This window comes from Podarcis liolepis (genome assembly GCF_965112155.1).
Source record: "Podarcis liolepis genome assembly, chromosome: 7".
Lineage (NCBI taxonomy): Eukaryota > Metazoa > Chordata > Lepidosauria > Squamata > Lacertidae > Podarcis > Podarcis liolepis.
Window position 1 is genome coordinate 56,457,589 of NC_139561.1, and position 17,967 is coordinate 56,475,555.

The 17,967-nt window shown below is 46.8% G+C and overlaps 1 protein-coding gene across 1 annotated transcript in view; it reads left to right on the forward strand.

Annotated features, from left to right (window-relative positions):
• The window catches only part of PEPD (peptidase D), a 125,692-nt gene extending 109,175 nt beyond the window's left edge, over positions 1-16,517 (forward strand). The window contains exons 12-15 of the mRNA XM_083515193.1: positions 1,436-1,584; positions 9,572-9,756; positions 11,497-11,688; positions 15,748-16,517. Of these exons, the coding sequence (XP_083371319.1) occupies positions 1,436-1,584; positions 9,572-9,756; positions 11,497-11,688; positions 15,748-15,888 (667 nt within the window). The 3' untranslated portion in view covers positions 15,889-16,517. The remainder of the gene's footprint in view (positions 1-1,435; positions 1,585-9,571; positions 9,757-11,496; positions 11,689-15,747) is intronic.
• The last annotated feature ends 1,450 nt before the right edge of the window (positions 16,518-17,967 follow it).

Consider the following 17,967-nt stretch of genomic DNA (forward strand, 5'->3'; position numbering starts at 1 on the left):
CCAACCCCCTGCAATGCAGGAATCACAGCTCAAGGATCCCTGGCAGATGGCCATCCAGCCTCTGCTTGGATATAGGCAGTTCACCACCTTCTCAGGGAGTCCATTCCACTGTTGGAACAGCTCTCCTCCTATGAGAGGAGAAGAGAATAAGTCACTGTTCTCGTCTGAAGTCACCAATAGCCCTGCTGTTGTTCAAACAAATTTAGCTCCTGACGTATAATAGGAAGGGAACCCTGTTTCCATTTCAGTCTGGATTTAAGAGACTCTAAGCCAGGCATAGGCAAACTCTGGCCCTCCAGATGTTTGGGACTACAATTCCCATCATCCCTGACCACTGGTCCTGTTAGCTAGGGGTGATGGGAATTGTAGTCTGAAACATCTGGAGGGCAGGAGTTTGCCTATGCCTGCTCTGAGCTGTCAACAGAGTCCACTTGAGCCATCCTCCCAAAGGCTGGCACACAATGACTTTAAGATGCCAGACTGGTCTGTTGGTTGCAGGCAGGCAGCCGGTGGTAGCAGACCTCACCTTGGGCGATGAGCAGGCAAATGAGCCTCTGGTGTTGTTGGGGGCCTGTAATAGTGGATATGGGGACAGAGCTGGCATCCGGGTGCACTGCAGGGTCTGCTACGGGGAATATGGGAAACTGTCTTACGCTGAATACAACGGCTGGTCCATCTAGCTCAGTATTGTCTACACTGACTGGGAGCAACTTTCTGGGATTTCAAATGGGGGTCATTCCCATCTGTTCCTGAAGATGCTGGGAATTGAACCTGTGACCTTCTGCATGTAAAGCAGATTCTCTGCCACTGAGCTGCAATCAGACCTTTCGTGTCATCGGCCCAGCCCTTTGTTTTATGTTGCTGTTAGGAATGCGCTTGTCTGTCTTCCTTCTATTTCTGCAGCAGGTTCCTCCAAGGAGTTCAGGGTGACTGACCAGGCTCCTACTATTTTATTCTTACAACCTTCCTGGGAAGTCGCTTAGGCTGAGGGATGAGTAAAACTGGCAGAACTGACACTATTATAGGTGTCACATAGCCCTCGTTCTGCATTTGCATGAACTTGATTGTTCAGTGTGGCAGCCCCTACACTTTGGAACTCCCAGCCTATTGATATCAGGCAGGTGCCTTCAATGTAACCTTTTTGGCGCCTGCTCAAAACATTATTCTGTAGCCAAGCCTTTCTGATTGATAATTTGTTAAATTTATCTTTTTGCAAACTACTTCGAGAAGTTTTTTTTAAACAATCAAGCGATGTAGAAATCTTATTTTAAAAATAAATGATTTTGATGATGGGGCAGATCACCTAGTACCTGGAGATTAACTTTCAGGTGCTGCTGAACCTTGAACCCAGGTCCAAGTTGAGCTTAGGGGGAGGAAGTCTTCCTGTCCTTAATGCCCTTTTCTCCCAGGTGCTAAACCTCTCTCTTCCCTACAGCCTCTTTGACATGGGAGGCGAGTACTATTGCTACGGCTCAGACATCACCTGCACGTTTCCAGCAAATGGGAAGTTCACCCCTGACCAGCGGGCGATCTACGAAGCTGTGCTGAAGTCAAACCGGGCTGTGCTAAGTGCCGTCAAGCCAGGTAAGAAGAAAGGGGGGGGAATACATCAACAGAACAGAAGGAGCCTCTGTGGAGGTCGCCCTGCCAGAGGCTGCTGTGCGTATACCCTAGACTCACTGGGGGTGATGCTTAGCCCTCGTAGTTTGGAATGGGCTGGCCATGCTTCACACTGTGGCCCCAGATTGAGGAGATGGTCTGCCCCCTTTGTGCCACTGCTAGCAGACAGACAAGCCCCTCTGCATATCCCCTGCCTTCCATTAATCAGGAATCTTTTCACCTCTTCACTGTTTAAAATCTGCAGCAGATTTGCTTAGCTCTGCTGGGACTGAGTGATACACGAAGTCACACCTTCCCCCAAAGAATTATGGGAGCTGTAGTTTGTTAAGGGTGCTGAGAATTGTTAGGAGACCCTTATTCCCCTCCCCAGATCTACATTCCCAGAATGGTTTAACAGTAATAGAATTGGAGAATTGGAGAGTTGGAAGGGACCCAAGAGTCCACCACAGGCTTTCTCAAACTCAGCCCTCCAGATGTTTTTGGCCTACAACTCCCATGATCCCTAGCTAGCAGGACCAGTGATCAGGGATGATGGGAATTGTAGTTTCAAAACAGCTGGAGGGCCGAGGTTGAGGAAGCCTGGTCCACTGCCTTCCAAGGCAGTCAGTTCCACTGTCGAACAGCTCTTGCTTCCAGAAAGTTCTTCCTGATGTCTAGTGTGAAACTCCTTTCCTTTAACTTGAATCCATTGATTTGGATCCTGCCCTCTGGAGCAGCAGAGAACAAGCTTGCTCCATCTTCCAGGTGAGAACCCCTTAGATATTTTAAGATGGCTCTCATGTCTCCTTTCAGTCTCCTCTTTTCCAGGCTAAACATACCCAGCTCCCTCCCTAGCATCAATTGCTCTTCCTAGGGAACTCTGGGGAATAGTAGCTCTGGGGAGCGGAATAACAACTTCTAACAACTCTCAGCACCTTTTACAAACTACAGTTCCCAGGATTCTTTGGGGGATGCCAAGTATTGTAGCACTTTAAATATCCGGTGTAGGTATGGCATGGAATGGCACCAATAATGACTGTTATTTAATATTAATTATTTTTTAAAAAATAAAAAGAGGGCCTTTTTGACATTCCACCTAGAGGTCAGCCTGAGGAACCTGGTCTGTGGTAAAGGATTCTGAGACATATTTTTACCTCTGCTATTGGAGGCAGTATGCCTCTTAATGCCGATTGGTGGGAATGGCAAGTTGAGAGAGGATCCTTGCAGTCGGATCCTGCTTGCAGGCTTCCTATAGGGGGCATCTGGTCTGCTGCTATCAGAACAGGATGCTGGACTAGATAGGCCATTGGCCCGATCCACCAAGGCAGTTCTCTGTGATCTTATTCCAGGTTATACAGGCCAGGCCTGCTGGGGCCTCCTTGTGGCTCTTCAACAGCCTTTACCCCACCTGGTTCCTTCCAGATGTCTTGGACTACAACTGCCATCAGCTAAGCCAGCCACATGGGAGTTGTAGTGATCTTCCAGCTACTCTGCTAGCCTTTATTTAATTAATTTTTTTTAATCTGATGAGCAGGATAAAAATGTGTTAAATAAATTAGGAATGAAGTACTTGGCGGAAGGTGGGTTTGTATCTCGTTCTTGCTTTTCCCTACCCATATGTACCATTTTAAAATGAACATTATAATCCCATTCTTCTTGCTTTGCAGTTTCCTATTGTATCAAACCAGAGATACAAGAGAGCATTGACACCCCCCTCCCCCCCACACACACTCCGCCCACGTTCCAATTAAAAGCTATTTTGTCTCTCAAACGCCTCCTGAGGAAAGGAGCGAGCAGAGCCAACTTGGCAACAGGTCGCCTCTCCCTATCTCTCCTCCATTTATTTATAGCCTCGTGTGCCCCAAAGTCCCAGCTGAACTGACATGGCACTTGGACACTCGCTGGGCAAAAGGCGGCTGTTGCGCTGATGGATGCTGTTTGCTTCCACAAAGTATGAAAAAATGTGAAAGGGCTTCCAAATATGCTCAGATGTCGTTGCTGTTTTTCCACCCAGCCAGCATTTTATTTATTTTTAAATTTTTAAATTATGTTACTGGCAGCTGCGCATCTAGAGAAACAGATTGTCAAAAAGAGTTTCATGGCCAGGTTTGCGCATGATGCTCAGTGCATCGCCTGGAAGCAGTACATTGGATGGGGTGGTGGTGCTAGGGAATTCCCACCTTTCCCTCTCCAGCCCCAGTTCCAATTAGAATTGCGATTCCTCCTTCCATGTGCTGATAATAGGACCGGACAAATGTGCTTCTGAATGCTTTTATGCTTGGTTACTGCTTGCTAGTTTCCCATTGAGGCATCCAGTTGGCTGCTGTGAGAACAGGAGGCTGGACTAGATGGGCCATTGGTGTGGGGATACTGGAAGGGCCTGGGGTTCCTCATCCCTATCTTGGTGGTTTGTGCTGCATGAATCAGGTCTGTTAGTCTCCTCAACGCTGCTGTTAAGTGGGGTAGGGGTCTCCCAAGTCTTTGGGATGAGACAGCCTCCTCTGTTTGCTTGCCTTCAGAACCCTTTAGGTGTTTCTTTGTTTATAGCATTTTTTATCTCCCTCTTGAGCAGGAAAAGAACATTTACAAATTGTTTGTGAGAAGGCAGTCCCTGCTCTTGGGCTTACAATATGAAAGACACAGCACAAAAGGGGACAGGAAGGTTTAGGAGGGAGGAGGAAAGCAAGTAAACTCTGCACTATTTCGTAGCGCAGAGTTGCTGGCCAGCTGGATTGGACGGATTCCAAGGAGACGAGGAGTCAGACGTTGCAGAGTTGATGGAGAGGCTCTGCTGGCCTTTCTCTCTCTTCCTGTACTCTGACAGAAAGGATGACAGCTGAGGGAGGAGCCTTCTGGAGTTGGTATTTTAGCAGAGTCAGCGGCAGGGCCCCTGCAGTACCACCTCACTCCTCCTGCAGCCTGAAAGTCATGTTGAAATCTGCCTTCACTGTGCTAGCCCTCTGTAATGCTGAATGGCTTCTGATGCCGTAATCTCTTTGCTAACTAATCCATATTCCTGTGTCAAGCGCAGTTACCTTGTTTGCCCAAGGCTACGGTCAACGTTGTGGCAGTCAAGCAGTCCTTGTTATAGCCGCAGAGAGAGAGAGGGAGAGCTGAGTGGGGAGACCCTAGAAGGTGTGTCATGTCCAGGCCCATCACGCTTCCATCGATGCTCAGGAAGAAGCAGAGGAACCATAGTGAGCCATGCTCATTGGGTGAGAAGGTCATCTATTGGTTCACTGACCTACATCACACCGTATCTCATTTGGCAGTGAATTAAGAATGAAGCAGACGCCTCATCAGCAGATTTCCCCTTTGGACAGATGTCTCATGCGACAGCGGTCCAAAGTCCAAGGGTTCTCCAATCAGACTATGTAAACCTGGCCCTCGAATAGCTGACAGCTGGCTGGCTGGCTGGCTGATGAACCTCCCAGTATTGGGGAGCAGGTTGCATTTTCCAAGGTTCCACGTGGGTCGGGGGGGTGGATCTATTAGCAGCCCAGTGGAGAGCAGTTCACTAAAACCCGGGGAGCATTTCACCAATGTTAGACAGTGTGGTATAGTGGTTAGAGCAGCCTTTGCCAGCACACCTTAACCTGAAAGAAGTGTGTAGTATGGAGACTAAGGATTTGCCTCTGCTGCCTCTGACCATCTCAGGTGCCCTATGCAAAGTGGGGAATTGGGGGGGGCAGCAAACGCCTGACCACACCACCCTCTGGAGCCTGTTCTTTTTCAAAGGAGTATCTGCAGATGATTCCTTTAGTCATCGGGAATGCAGGCAGTTAAGAAGATTTTTCCTTGTGAGAGTATCCTGTGCCTTGGGAGAGGGGGATTAGTCTTATAAGGGGCCTAAAATTGCTTCTCTGATTAAAGCTGAATATTCCTGAGTTGCATGCAAAAATAATGAAGAGTTTTCTCTGACTTTAGGACCCTGAACCTTTTAATTTAGAGGGGTGGATGGATTTGGTGGGAAGGATGAAAAATCTGACATCTCTCAGAGCATAATATATTAATGCGTCTCTGAGCACCTCCTTAATGAAAATGGGTAGCCAGTAAAAGGAAAGGAGATGTGCAACTTCTGCAAAGTCTTTTTGGCCTCAGCCTAACTTTTAATGTGCCATCAGGGCCTCTCATGTAAAAAAGCTGGTGTTAATTAGACCCTCTTCTGAATTCTTCTCAAGTTCTGGTCTGCAAAGTTTTTTATTATTTTCGGGGGTGGGGGGAGGCTCTTAAGGAACTCTTCTTTTCCAGGGTGATGCCAGCTCCAGTCACTGGGATTCTTTGATCATACTTTCAATTTCAGCACCAAAGTGCAACTTCATTTTGTCAAGATCAAAGCAAACTGAGCCAGACTTGGGCCAGCTTCCTCATTTCTTAGCATTGTGTGATATATGGGAGCTTAATGAGATCCCCCAAAAAACCTTCCTCTGATTTCCACACTTTTAGCCAAATTATTAGTACATGTGAAAAGGATCAAGGGGTGTTAGTAGACCACAACCTTAGCATGAGTCAACAGTGTGATGCAGCAGCAAAAAAAAGTTACTGCAGTTCTAGGCTGCATCAACGGAACTCTAGTGTCCAGTTCAAGGGAAATGATAGTGCCACTCTATTCTGCCTTGGTCAGGCCAGACCTGGAATCCTGTGTCCATTTCTGGGCACTACAGTTTAAGAAGGATATTGACAAGCTGGAACATGTGCAGAGGAGGGTGACCAAGATGATAAAGGGCCTGGAAACCAAGCCTTATGAGGAACAGTCAAGGGAATTTGGGTATGTTTAGCCTGGTAAAGAGGAGACCGGAGGTTTTTAAACAGAGGTTGGGCTGTCAAACGTTATTTAACTATGATTCCTGCATTGCCCGGGGTTGAACTAAATGACCCTTAGGTGCATCCCAACTCTACAAGTCTATGATTCTGCAATTTCCAAAGGTATGTGGGTGAGGGGCCTCGGCCTCTCTGCATAATAGTAGACTGAGCCTCCCATCTCAGATGAAGTCATTGCCCCCACAGTCTTCATTCTCAGGTGCTCCCTTTATATATATAAAAAAGTATTGATTCCAAAATAGCTAACATCCTAGAAACCTTCCATACGGACACCTACATACTGTTTTCAGTAAGTTTTATTGTGTCTGTATACAGTGGTGCCTCGCAAGACGAAAAGAATCCGTTCTGTGATTCTCTTCGTCTAGCGGTTTTTTCATCTTGCGAAGCAAGCCCATTGAAGGATTAGCGGATTAGCGCTATTAGCACTATTAGCGGCTTTTAGCGGCTTATCTGCTGATCGGATCAGCTGATAAGCGGCTTAGCGGCTTAGAAAAAAGGGGGAAGGAAAAAAAACCAGCAGGAACTCGCAAGACATTGTCGTCTTGCGAAGCAAGCCCATAGGAAATTCATTTTGCGAAGCACCTCCAAAACGGAAAACTCTTTCGTCTAGCGAGTTTTCCGTCTTGCGAGGCATTCGTCTTGCGGGGCATCACTGTAATGGGTTTTTTGTTGCATTTATTTATTCATTTGATAAAACTATTTATATATTGCTATTCTTAAAAAAATCAGAGCAGTTTACAACAGCTGTACATTAAACTAAACAACAAAACAAATATAAAAATGTGAAAATCAGAAACCAGCTAACTTTAAACAGTTTAAAGGACTACCTTGGAAGACGCTGAACTCTCCTTCCTTTGAGGTTTTTAAACAGAGGTTGGGTGGCCATCTGTCAAGGATGCTTTAGCTGCTATTCCTCCCATTGCTGGGGGTTGGACTACATGACCCTTGGTGGTCCCTTCCAGCTCTGTGATTCTTTGGGTGTTGAACCGCTGTGTTGCCCACACCACACACCGAAAAAAAGGATAATCTGTTACTGGCCTTTATTCCAGAGAGGTAGGACAAGGGTAATTTTTTATTGGTTCTGAGCTAGGGGAGTGTTCCTCCCTTCTGATTATTTTCAGCACATTGTGTGTGTGTTTCCTTTTTTTTAAAGTTAACATAATTCAGACAAGATATACCCCCATCCCCCAAGGCTTTCTCCCCCACTGAAGGGGGTAAAGCAAATGTAAACTGGGAGGGCCTCTTGGATGCAAAAACTGCTGACTCGTACACGAGTGTGCCAAATCCGAACAAGGACAGCGTTAGCTGCTAAACCTTCACCCCAGTTACCTTAGTTTGGCAAACGGTCCTGTTGGGAGTGACTCAACGCCCCGTAGTGTGGGGTGGGAGGGAGCAGCGTGACGGCAGCCAGTGCGAAAGATGCACTGCAAAACTGTGCAGTGCCCGCCACCAAGGGAGCAATGTGCTCTGTGTTACTGCAGCTCATTTAAAAGTAGTCAACCAGCAGATTTCGGAGTGCCTTTGTCGGATAAGTATCACGGTTCTTGAGGTTTTGGTTAAATGGTCAGTTGGCCAAATGAAGTTTGCTCTGGATAGGGGGAAGGGTGAGAGGGGCTTCAGTCAGAGGGAAAGTGATGGGCAGCCAGCCAGAACTGCAGGTATTCCAAGCTGCTCACTGCAGAGAAAGGAAGCTTACAGGTGTGGACATTTTGTTACACATCTGTACTGCATGCCAGTCAAAAGTCTTCCTGTCACCTGGCAGGATGATGTTCTGGGGTGAAAGATCTCACCCATGGGGCATTTGGGGGAATCTGAATGGCCTCAGGGAGATGGAGAGCAAACAGGGAGGGATGGAACCCATTCGTGTTGATAGCCTTTGCCAACCTGGTAGACTCCAGATATTCTGGACTAACTATAGCTCCCATCAGCCTCAGCTGGCATTGCTGTGCTCCCATTAGCCCCAGCATCATGCACAGAGCTATGCTGGCTGGGGCTGAAGGGAGTTGCAATCCAAAACATTTGAAGGGCTCCACATTGGGAATAGCTGGCATGAACATTCACAAAACAGGCTGTGTTCGTTCAAATGACTTGAGAGGAAAGAAGTGAGTGAGTAAGTGAGTGAGTGAGTGGGTGGGTGATCTATTTGAATCTTAAATAAGAAGATCAGTCTTCCAAATACAATATAAAACACATAACAAAAGTGATGATAGCTTTGTGGATTTTGGGTGTTTATGGGTCGGGATTGGGTAGGGAGATGTGTCCTGTTGGGTAGTGAGAATTCAGGTGGAGGGGAAAAATTGTTCTTCACAAGACTGGGCTGGGCTGGGCAAGCAGGAAGGCCTGTTGGCTTGAGAGAGGATGTGGGATTTCTGTGCTCCCTCAAACGAGGGGTTGGCAGAGTTGTGGAGGTGAGAGTGGGTGAGGGAAAGACTTCACTAAATTGTGAACCCTCTGGGGAAATTAGCAGGAAGATGGACACAGAGAAAAACTCAAACAATTATTCTTTCTTAGGATGAGGAATAAGTTACATGCTGGTGGCATTAATTCACTTAGTCATCTGATTTATTGCTTTTTTTGACTGAAAGGATCGTCTCTGGCCCAAGTGCTCCTAGTGAGCTTTAGGGTTAAGTTTATGCCCTGATCTCCCAATCCCAAGTCCAATGCAGAATTGGATCCATCGTTCCCAAGTGATGTGTGGGGCACATTAACACCCCACGAAGACTGTGAAGGTGCTGTTGTGTTAATTAGCTGTTCGTGTGGGACATGTTAAAGCATTAGTGAGGAACCCTTGGCCCTCTTGGGACCCCAATTCCCATCAGCCCCAGCCAGCAGGGATGATAGGAGTTGTAGGTCAGCAACATCTGGAGGGCCAAAGATCCCCCACCTTTGCTCTAAAAGCAAAGGCGTCTAGTATCTCTTTTACTTTAAAGGAAAAAATGTTGTATGTCTTTATTTCCCGTTTTTCTTTTGTTTGTTTGCTGAGTAACATTTCTTTATTCTTTAAAGCATCATTTGTATTAAAATGAAACTCTGGCATTGGGTGGGTGCACGTCTGCTGCTGTGTTCCCCCACCCTGATTTTCTATTTAAAAGAGGGGGATAAGCATCTAAATAATAGTTAATGGCAGCCATTTTTCTCTGCTCCCCTCAAGGAGTCTCCTGGCCTGACATGCACCGTCTGGCCGACCGAATCCATCTGGAAGAGCTCACAAAAATTGGCATCCTCCGAGGCAACGTTGATGACATGGTGAAGGTTCATCTGGGCGCGTTATTTATGCCCCACGGGCTTGGACACCTCCTTGGGATTGACGTGCATGATGTGGGAGGCTACCCAGAGGTCAGTATCGGAGCGTCTCCAAGGGTGCCAGTTAAATCACCAGGATTGCAAAAGGGAGTCAAAAGATCTGGAAACAATCAAGTCGGCATGCCTCTGTCCCCCTTCTTCCACGTGTCCCGCCACCTCCAAACAGCTGTCTGTGTTTACTTGTTTATGCAAACATGCATAGTGCTTTGCCAGCCCATTATCAGGCTTTAAAATCCTATCGTAGAAGCCACAAACTAAAACATAAGCAACAGCCACAAATTAATTGCAGAACCTGCCAGAAGGCAACCCCCAAGCAAGGTAGGAAAGTCAGATCGCTATTTCTCCAGGGATGGAGAATAGTCTTTCAGCTCAAGAGCCGCATACCACCTTTCTGGGAAGCCTCCCCAGAGCCAGAGGCAGAAGTGGACAGAGCAACGAATGTCAATTCTGCCTTTGTACAGTAAGCTAGTTTCTACACAATGTATACCCTGCTCTGTCCTCCACCCAGGCAAGCAAAAGCAAGGGCTCAAGGACACAACCAAGCAAAAAAGCACATAGGGAGGGTGCAAATGGGTGCAAGAGATGCTCCAAAGATCTAGTGGAGAGGCCTGGAGGGCCACACTTATCCCTCAAGGGCCTGTGGTTTTTGCAACCCCTGTTCTGAAGCCTTGCTGGGAAAGGTCATATTCTTGCAAGTGTTTTGAAGAGGAAGAGTCAGCCAGATGGGCTTCCCAGAGGAGGAATTCCCAAAGACGTAACCACCTGCTTCCACGTACCAAGGTGTATGTGAGATTGCAGACTTAGAGCTAAAGAAGCAGCCTTTTCCATGCCCCTTCCTAGGTCCTCTCTTCAAGGGTTTTGGCAGTTGCCGCCCTTCGTTACACACACACACACACACACACAATTCTGCCCTGCTTTCTTAAGAGAATGAAGTCAGTGGAACGCAGGCCAACTGATTCTGGGGCAGGGGGAGCAGTAATTGCATTCCCTCCTTCTGCACTCCTGGGGATCCTGCCTTTGCATTGGCCCGGCCCTGCCTTCATATCCAGTTAGTAGAAATTGATCATTCATCACTGGGGGATGCTTACAAGCGATGGACCCAAGAGAACCTGGTTGTGTTTGCTTTTGTGTTCCAAGCATCTTCAAGTTTATTTTTCAGATTAAAAAAGGCTGGTGGCCCAGGGGTCCAGCCGCTAATTTAATCCTTTCCGGATCATGGACTTCATTAATCCACGAGATTAGGCACTCTTAGCTCTTCAATGTATTCCTGGGTGGGATGGGGCTGGGAGCCCAAGGGGCAGCGAGGAAATTAGACATGCTCCTTCTCATTCTCGCTGGGCATTTCCCACCACCTCTGTTCATCCGAACAGTGCAGGCCTCGGGTGTGTGGGTGTCAAACAGTCGCAACTAGTTTTTCTTCCTGCTAAATGTTAGGAACGTTTTAAGTGGAAAAAGAAATTCTATTCTGCCGGTAAAGAAATGAGAGAAGCACAACAGACTGTGTCTGAACACAATGGTCCAATTTAACCATATCAGGGTGAATGTGTATTTATTTCATTTATATCCCACCTTTTCCTCCCAAGTTGCTCAGGGTGGAGTAAATAGTTCTCCGTTCCCTGTTTCATCCTCACAACAACCCTGTGAGGGAGGTTAGGCTAAGAGGCAGCAACTGGCCCAAGGTCACCCAATGAGCTTCATGGCTGAGTCGGGATTCAAACCCTGCTGTCCCAGGTTCTGGTCGAACACTCTAACCATTATGCCACACTTTTCCAGGGTGTGGAACGCATTGACCTTCCGGGGCTGCGGAGCCTGCGAACTGCCCGCCTCCTTGTCCAAGGCATGGTGCTGACGGTGGAGCCTGGCATCTACTTCATCGACCACCTCTTGGACCAGGCCCTGGCTGACCCTGCCCAGGCTTGCTTCATCAATAACGAAGTTCTGTCACGCTTTCGGGGTTTTGGAGGGGTGAGTCACTTGCGTTTAGCGTCTCTTAGGGCAGAGATCTCTGCCACTGGATGTCTTGCCTCGTGTGGAGAGAGAACTTGCAGCCTTAGGGACTGTGCAAAGCTTACAGGAGTCCTTCAAGCTAATCCTTCGGCTTTTGTTGCATCCACATCAAAGACAGGGAACCTGAGACAGAAAGTGGGTTTTCAAAAATGTGTGTCTGAGATGCGATTTGAACCAGGGGTGTCTGGATTCATAGCTCAGCTTCTTAGCGGCTGGGCTTTGCTGGGCATCTGAATGGATCAGTTACTCAGTATGTTTCCCTCCTGACACAAGCAACTGTTGTAGCAGAATCTCTCATTCCTAGGCCTCCCATAGCAGGAGATTTCAACATCACGGGCACCAGTTTCATGGATAAAGTGCCTTTGGCCCATTGTGTCCCAAATAACAGAGTTTCTTCTGCAATTAAGGTTCAAAGTAAATTTTACTTTAATTGCATGGTTAGCAACCATGGAAGGGGAGTGAAAAAAGAAAACGCATCAGTATGGGGGGGGGGATCATCCAGACCACAGCTCATCCCTGCCTCAGTGGCAATCCTGGGGAGGGGGAATGTGGGAGCCTCCCCCACAAACCAGTTAGCCACCCCTTCCTTCACCTTAGGTTACAGGGTCAGCCAAAGGAGAACCTCCACTGTGAAAATATACGTACAGGGAGGCCCATGTGGAGATGGATGAACTTTCAAGTTGCCCATGATCCTAAGCAATGAAGGACTTTAAAGGGTACTTGGAACTGGACCCATTTTCTGAAGGAATTCAGCGATTTCTGCCAAACTGTGGGAAACATCCAAGAGTTGGTACTCAATTATATTCAGAATGGAAGATCCCTTTCCTCATTTTGTGCAGCCTTGATACTACCTTTGAGCAGAATGTAGCGTTGCAGGAATGGGGTGGACCTGCAATAAATGAGCCCACAGAGAAGGAAAGTGTTCCCCCTTCCTGAATTCCCCCCCCCCCCCATGATTTCACCCCGTCAAAGGAAATGGAGAATTCAGGCCCCTTTGCTGAAGCTGAGTTCTTCTTGCTACCTTTATACACCGAAGCTCCCTTGTTCCCTTAACAGCCAGCTTTCTGAGTCACTCGGTCCTGGCTTTGGCCTCAGCGCTTTGTAAGCCCTGTGTGCAGAGCATACAATCTTATCAAGCCGTGTGGGACTTTACCTTCTGCTGCTGGATTCTCTCCCCCCGCTGGGTTGGAGAGGTCATCTTTGCTTTGCACTGTTCTTTCTTTATCAGTGCATGCAGGCCAGCCAGGATCCGAAGGCCTGACACCCTCCTCTCTTTTTTAAATGCAACTTTTGATGTACCAGTTAATTCTGCAGCGTCAGCCTGAAGGGTGAGAGGCCTGGTGTGAAGGCATGGGGGAAGAGGTGGGGGCTTGCTGTGGGGCATAGGAGGCTGGGAGGAGGGCTGGCCCAAGGATATTGAATAAGCGTCTCCACCTCTATCATTCTGCCCGGACACTGAGGTCCAGTGCCGAGGGCCTTCTGCCGGTTCCCTCGCTGCGAGAAGCCAAGTTACAGGGAACCAGGCAGAGGGCCTTCTCGGTAGTGGCACCCACCCTGTGGAACGCCCTCCCACCAGATGTCAAAGAGAAAAATAACTACCAGACTTTTAGAAGACATCTGAAGGCAGCCCTGTTCAGGGAAGTTTTTAATGTTTAATAGGTTATTGTATTTTAGTGTTCTGCTGGAAGCCGCCCAGAGTGGCTGGGGAAACCCAGCCAGATGGGCAGGGTATAAATAAATTATTATTATTATTATTATTATTATTATTATTATTATTATTATTATTGGTGCTCCAAGAAGCCATGTTGCAGCGGGATAGGTCAGGGAGCCCCCAGCAGGCTGTGCAGCCGGAACACCTGAGGTGCACCTCTTGGGCTGCGCATAGCTGCATCACTGCGGTTGATAGGAGCGAGCGTGGCTTGATTGCATCTTCCACAGCTTTAACTTGAGCAGCTGAAGGCCGGCTGGTTGAAATTACATGCAGGGTTTCCCCAGCAGGAAACCTCTCTTACTTGCTTAACAGGCAAGGTCCTCTTGGCACACTAGCTCTGGAAGAGTAAGGATGCTCACATAGGGACAGTTCCAAGGGTTTGAGCATGCACATTTTTGTGTGTATGCATAACCCTTGGAACCGAAGGCCTGTGTAAGATGTGATTGTACTGTAATCTCTGGCTTCTCCCTGAGGCTGCTTAGGTCATTGGGCTCGTGAGCAGAGGCAGCCAGGAGTTGTTTGAGGGATGTGCCTTAAAAATAAGAGGCAAGATACCTAACAGAACTATATAACCCATGACAGGGCCTGTAACCTGTGCCTTGGGGATTCACTTGTGTTACAGGGCCTGTAACCTGTGTCTTGGGGATTCACTTGTGTTAAAATGCTTGCAATAAATTGCAGTTAAGGGTTTAATTTTTTAAAAAAAGTCAGCCCCACCAACTCTTGCTTCTATGTAAATTTCTACAATTTTGAAACTGCATTTGTGCGATTTTGCAGGTGTAAGACATTTTTCACAGGTGCAAATCTGTCCACAGTGCGTGTTTTCTAAGAGGATTGCAGTCAACCCCAAGTTTTGTGTCTGCTGGCCATCATTTCTTCCATGGGACATAGCAGTTTACATCAGCCGAAACAGTCCTATTAAATATGGCTACTTTTGTGGCTTGCCTGTTGCCATTGTGCTATCAGAAGAAGCAAGCCTTGAGAAATTGCCTTCTCTTTGGGGCAATGAATATGTCTCTTTCAGGAAGGTTTTGAGCAGGAAACGTAGAGGAAACCAGACAGCTGTCACCCTCCTGAGTGTGAATTCTGGAAAGTTTATTTAATTCAGTTCTGTAATACACTTAAATTAATGTCAAATAAAGAAGATAATCTGGCAAATACCTCTTTGAATGCTTTAATAGGGCTCGATGACTCGCTCTGTTTGAACAAATGGATTATTTTGCAAGCAGGAGGACAAATGTTAAACTAGCATTATTTTTAGATTAAAATGCCCAGAGGTCAGAAACAATTAAAGCGCTTGTATGGTGGGAGTCACTGGGTTTTGTGTTCCTTTGGATTTGACACCTTGCTAAAATTGCTTTTATTGCAGCTTGGAGACTTACCTTTCTTTCTGATAAGATAAGGGATAATGACTTGAGTCTGCATATTTAACTGGCAGAGAAGATTAGAACAGAACAGAAAATGGTCCGGCCTTTTCATGCGCACCCAGTGAAAATGGGAAAGGTTTCAAAGTTCTTGGTAACACTATCAGCTGTAAGGCATCCGCTGTCATGGTTCATTTTTTAAAAAAGAGAGAGACAGTCAGAGAGCATTAAATTGGTGAACAGAGCTTCACAAATCTGCAGTGAAGCAGAGCAAGATGAAGATCTGGATTCTTAAGTAATGGTCTGCAAAGAGGGAGTGTGCTGGATCTGGCTGAGGGGTGGGAGATGGTGCGAGGAGGATGTGCCCATGTTGAGCAGATTATGAAGGCAAGGTAGGAGGGGTTCTCTGTCCTGCATAGGTTTTGCCAGAGCCGCAGCAAGTCTTCCCTCAGTCGGCTCTCAGGGGTTTTGTCAGTGTTGCACCTCCATGCCAGCACATTAGATAAGCCATGTTGCCACATACCCCTTTCCTCCCTGGCTGATGTGAGAGGCACAAAATGCTTGTGCCATGACCCGTTTCGAAGAAACGGGTGCACAAGTGAGAGGGAGCAAAGGACTGTGAGCTGACATATCCAGTTGATTTCATTGTGGCAGCTGGAGGGACTGAATACGGCTCTCTCTCCTCAGATGATCAACAGTATTGAACTACCTGAGAAGGGGGCATAGGCTCCAGTTCCTTAATGTGGGCTCTTACCTTGGAAAGAAAAGCATATCCAGAATGTTACATGCATTTTATGGTGGCTTAGAAAGGGGAGGGGAATCTATAGCTCTGTAGTTGTTTTGAGCTCCCAAAGTCATCCTCTCCAGTTAGGTGGGCCTCATGCAAGCCAGGCCATTGCTCCCTTCTTCCTGAGTGCTCAACCAGATGCTTTTTTCCCCCAGGTACGAATTGAGGACGACATTGCCGTGACAGCTAATGGGATGGAGCTGCTGACCTGCGTCCCCCGGACTGTGGAGGAGATTGAATCATTTATGGCTGAAGCTCATGGGGTCACCAAGTCCTTTGCTTCCGCCTCCGTGTAACCGCTAGGATATTGGTTCCCCTCTTGCTGGCACTGTAGCATCTAAGGAAATGTGTCCAGTTTTGCAGGTGCTCCAGTGGGGTAAAGCAGCCACTTTATGGCAAAGGGAAAAGCCCTTCATCACGTGCCAGATGAAAAAATATTGTAAGCAACAATGCCTTAAGCTGATCATAGCCTTAGCCTAACCGTTTCTTGCTTCTCTGCAAGCAGTCCAACCCTACTAATTCAAAGGATCTTTTTGAATGATGGACATAGCCCCTGTTTGGGAGACTTTGTAATCTTAAAGCTAATTTTTAAACAGATGACAAATTTCTCTTCTGATTTAAGGCAGATACAGTGGTATCTCTGGATGCGAACGGGATCCGTCCTGGAGCCCCATTCGCATCCTGAAATGAACACAACCCACGTCTCCACATTTGCAAGTCGCCTCTTCCGCACATGTGTGACGTCATGTGTGGCGTCTGCGCATGCGCGAGCAGCAAAACCCGGAAGTAACGCGCTCTGTTACTTCTGGGTCACCGCGGAGCACAACCCGAAGCTACTTCAACCCCCAAGGTATGACTGTATTGGCCTAATATAATGTACTATTGGCCTAATAAATGCAGAAATAAAAACTTTGCCTTAAAACCACTACTTCCATTTCTTTCTCTGGCATTCTCTTTCCAGTACTGTGGAAGGCTGGGCTGCCAACTATTTTTTTTCCAGTTATTCCTCTTAAGATCAATATTTGCCGTTCTGGGGCAAGTTAATTACACCATCTGTGGTCCCCTAACACTGAACACATTGGAGCCAATATAGACCTATCGACAGCAACCTTTGTAGGCCTCTTCTTTGGAGGGTCCAAGGTGGGGCCTTTAAATTTTGAAATTTTTGAGTCTTTAAATTTTGGGGAACACTTCCTCTGGTAACTCAGGAAATTATGCCAATGGGGAAAGGACTTCCTCTCACCCCCCCCCAAAAGGCTAGCCCTTCATGGTTAGCAGGAAGCAAGACTTAAGCAGAGGTCATCTCCAAGTTACTGGCACCAATATCCACCTCCAAAAAACACATCTTTTCCTCTCCTTAGCTAAGGAAGTGTGTAGCCCTACACTCATTACTGCAACAGGGAATTACAGGTAGAAAACCACTTTATCTCCCAAATTGCTGTCCCACCCCTCATCCTACAAGAGAAAAAGAGCAGGACATCAGTTAGGGATGTAGGAACATGCCTCATTTTTGGTTCTGCTGCAGTTGGTTTATTTTGCACAAGTTTCTTCAGCTTTTCCTCCACTGATGCAGAAATATACAGTATTTCACAGTGCACAACAGACATACATATTTCAGCCATCAACAGATGTTTACACATCCATTACCTTCCCAGTGTGTTCCCTTTCAAAGTTAAATTAATTTCCAGAGGGGTAGCCCTGCTGGACTTTAGTAGCAAAAGCAGAGTCTTGTCACAGCTTAATGATAAAGTTAATGAAGTGGCAGCTAACCCATTGCAAGCCACCCATGGCAGCAAGTCTCACCATGTGTACTGTACTCAGAAGTTGTCCTGCTGAATTTAATGAGGCTTACTCCCAGGTACATGAAGTCATGAGTGCAGCCTCTAGCTAGCCTGATTTCCGTTCAGCATGAACTTACATCATTCTGTTCCATCAGCCCAAGCATCAGCGAGGGAGAGTTTAGCACCCTGTCAACACTTTGGTTTATAGGAATTACTCCTTCACTCAGTTGTAATGTTAGTTAATCACACAGGTGTCCTTTTTATTGCAGCATTTTATTTCATAAACAGGTATTGATTCAGAATATGGTTATATGTATATGTCTCCTGAAACATAATGCTTAAGATAATTTATCTTCCCATATACATAAAAATGTAAAGGCGTCAATACGCATCCCCTATTGGAGGATATGTAGTGCCCCATTACAATCCTGGATTTGAATGAAGGGAGGAGAGGAAAGAGAAGGCAGGTTGCAAGACCTCAAAGGAAAATTGTAGTTTTAAACTACAATTTTTAAGCAGAAGTTTGAATAAAGCAGGGATGGGGTAAAAACAGGGAGAAAGTGGTATTTTTTTTAAATGGCAGAGGAGTGGGTA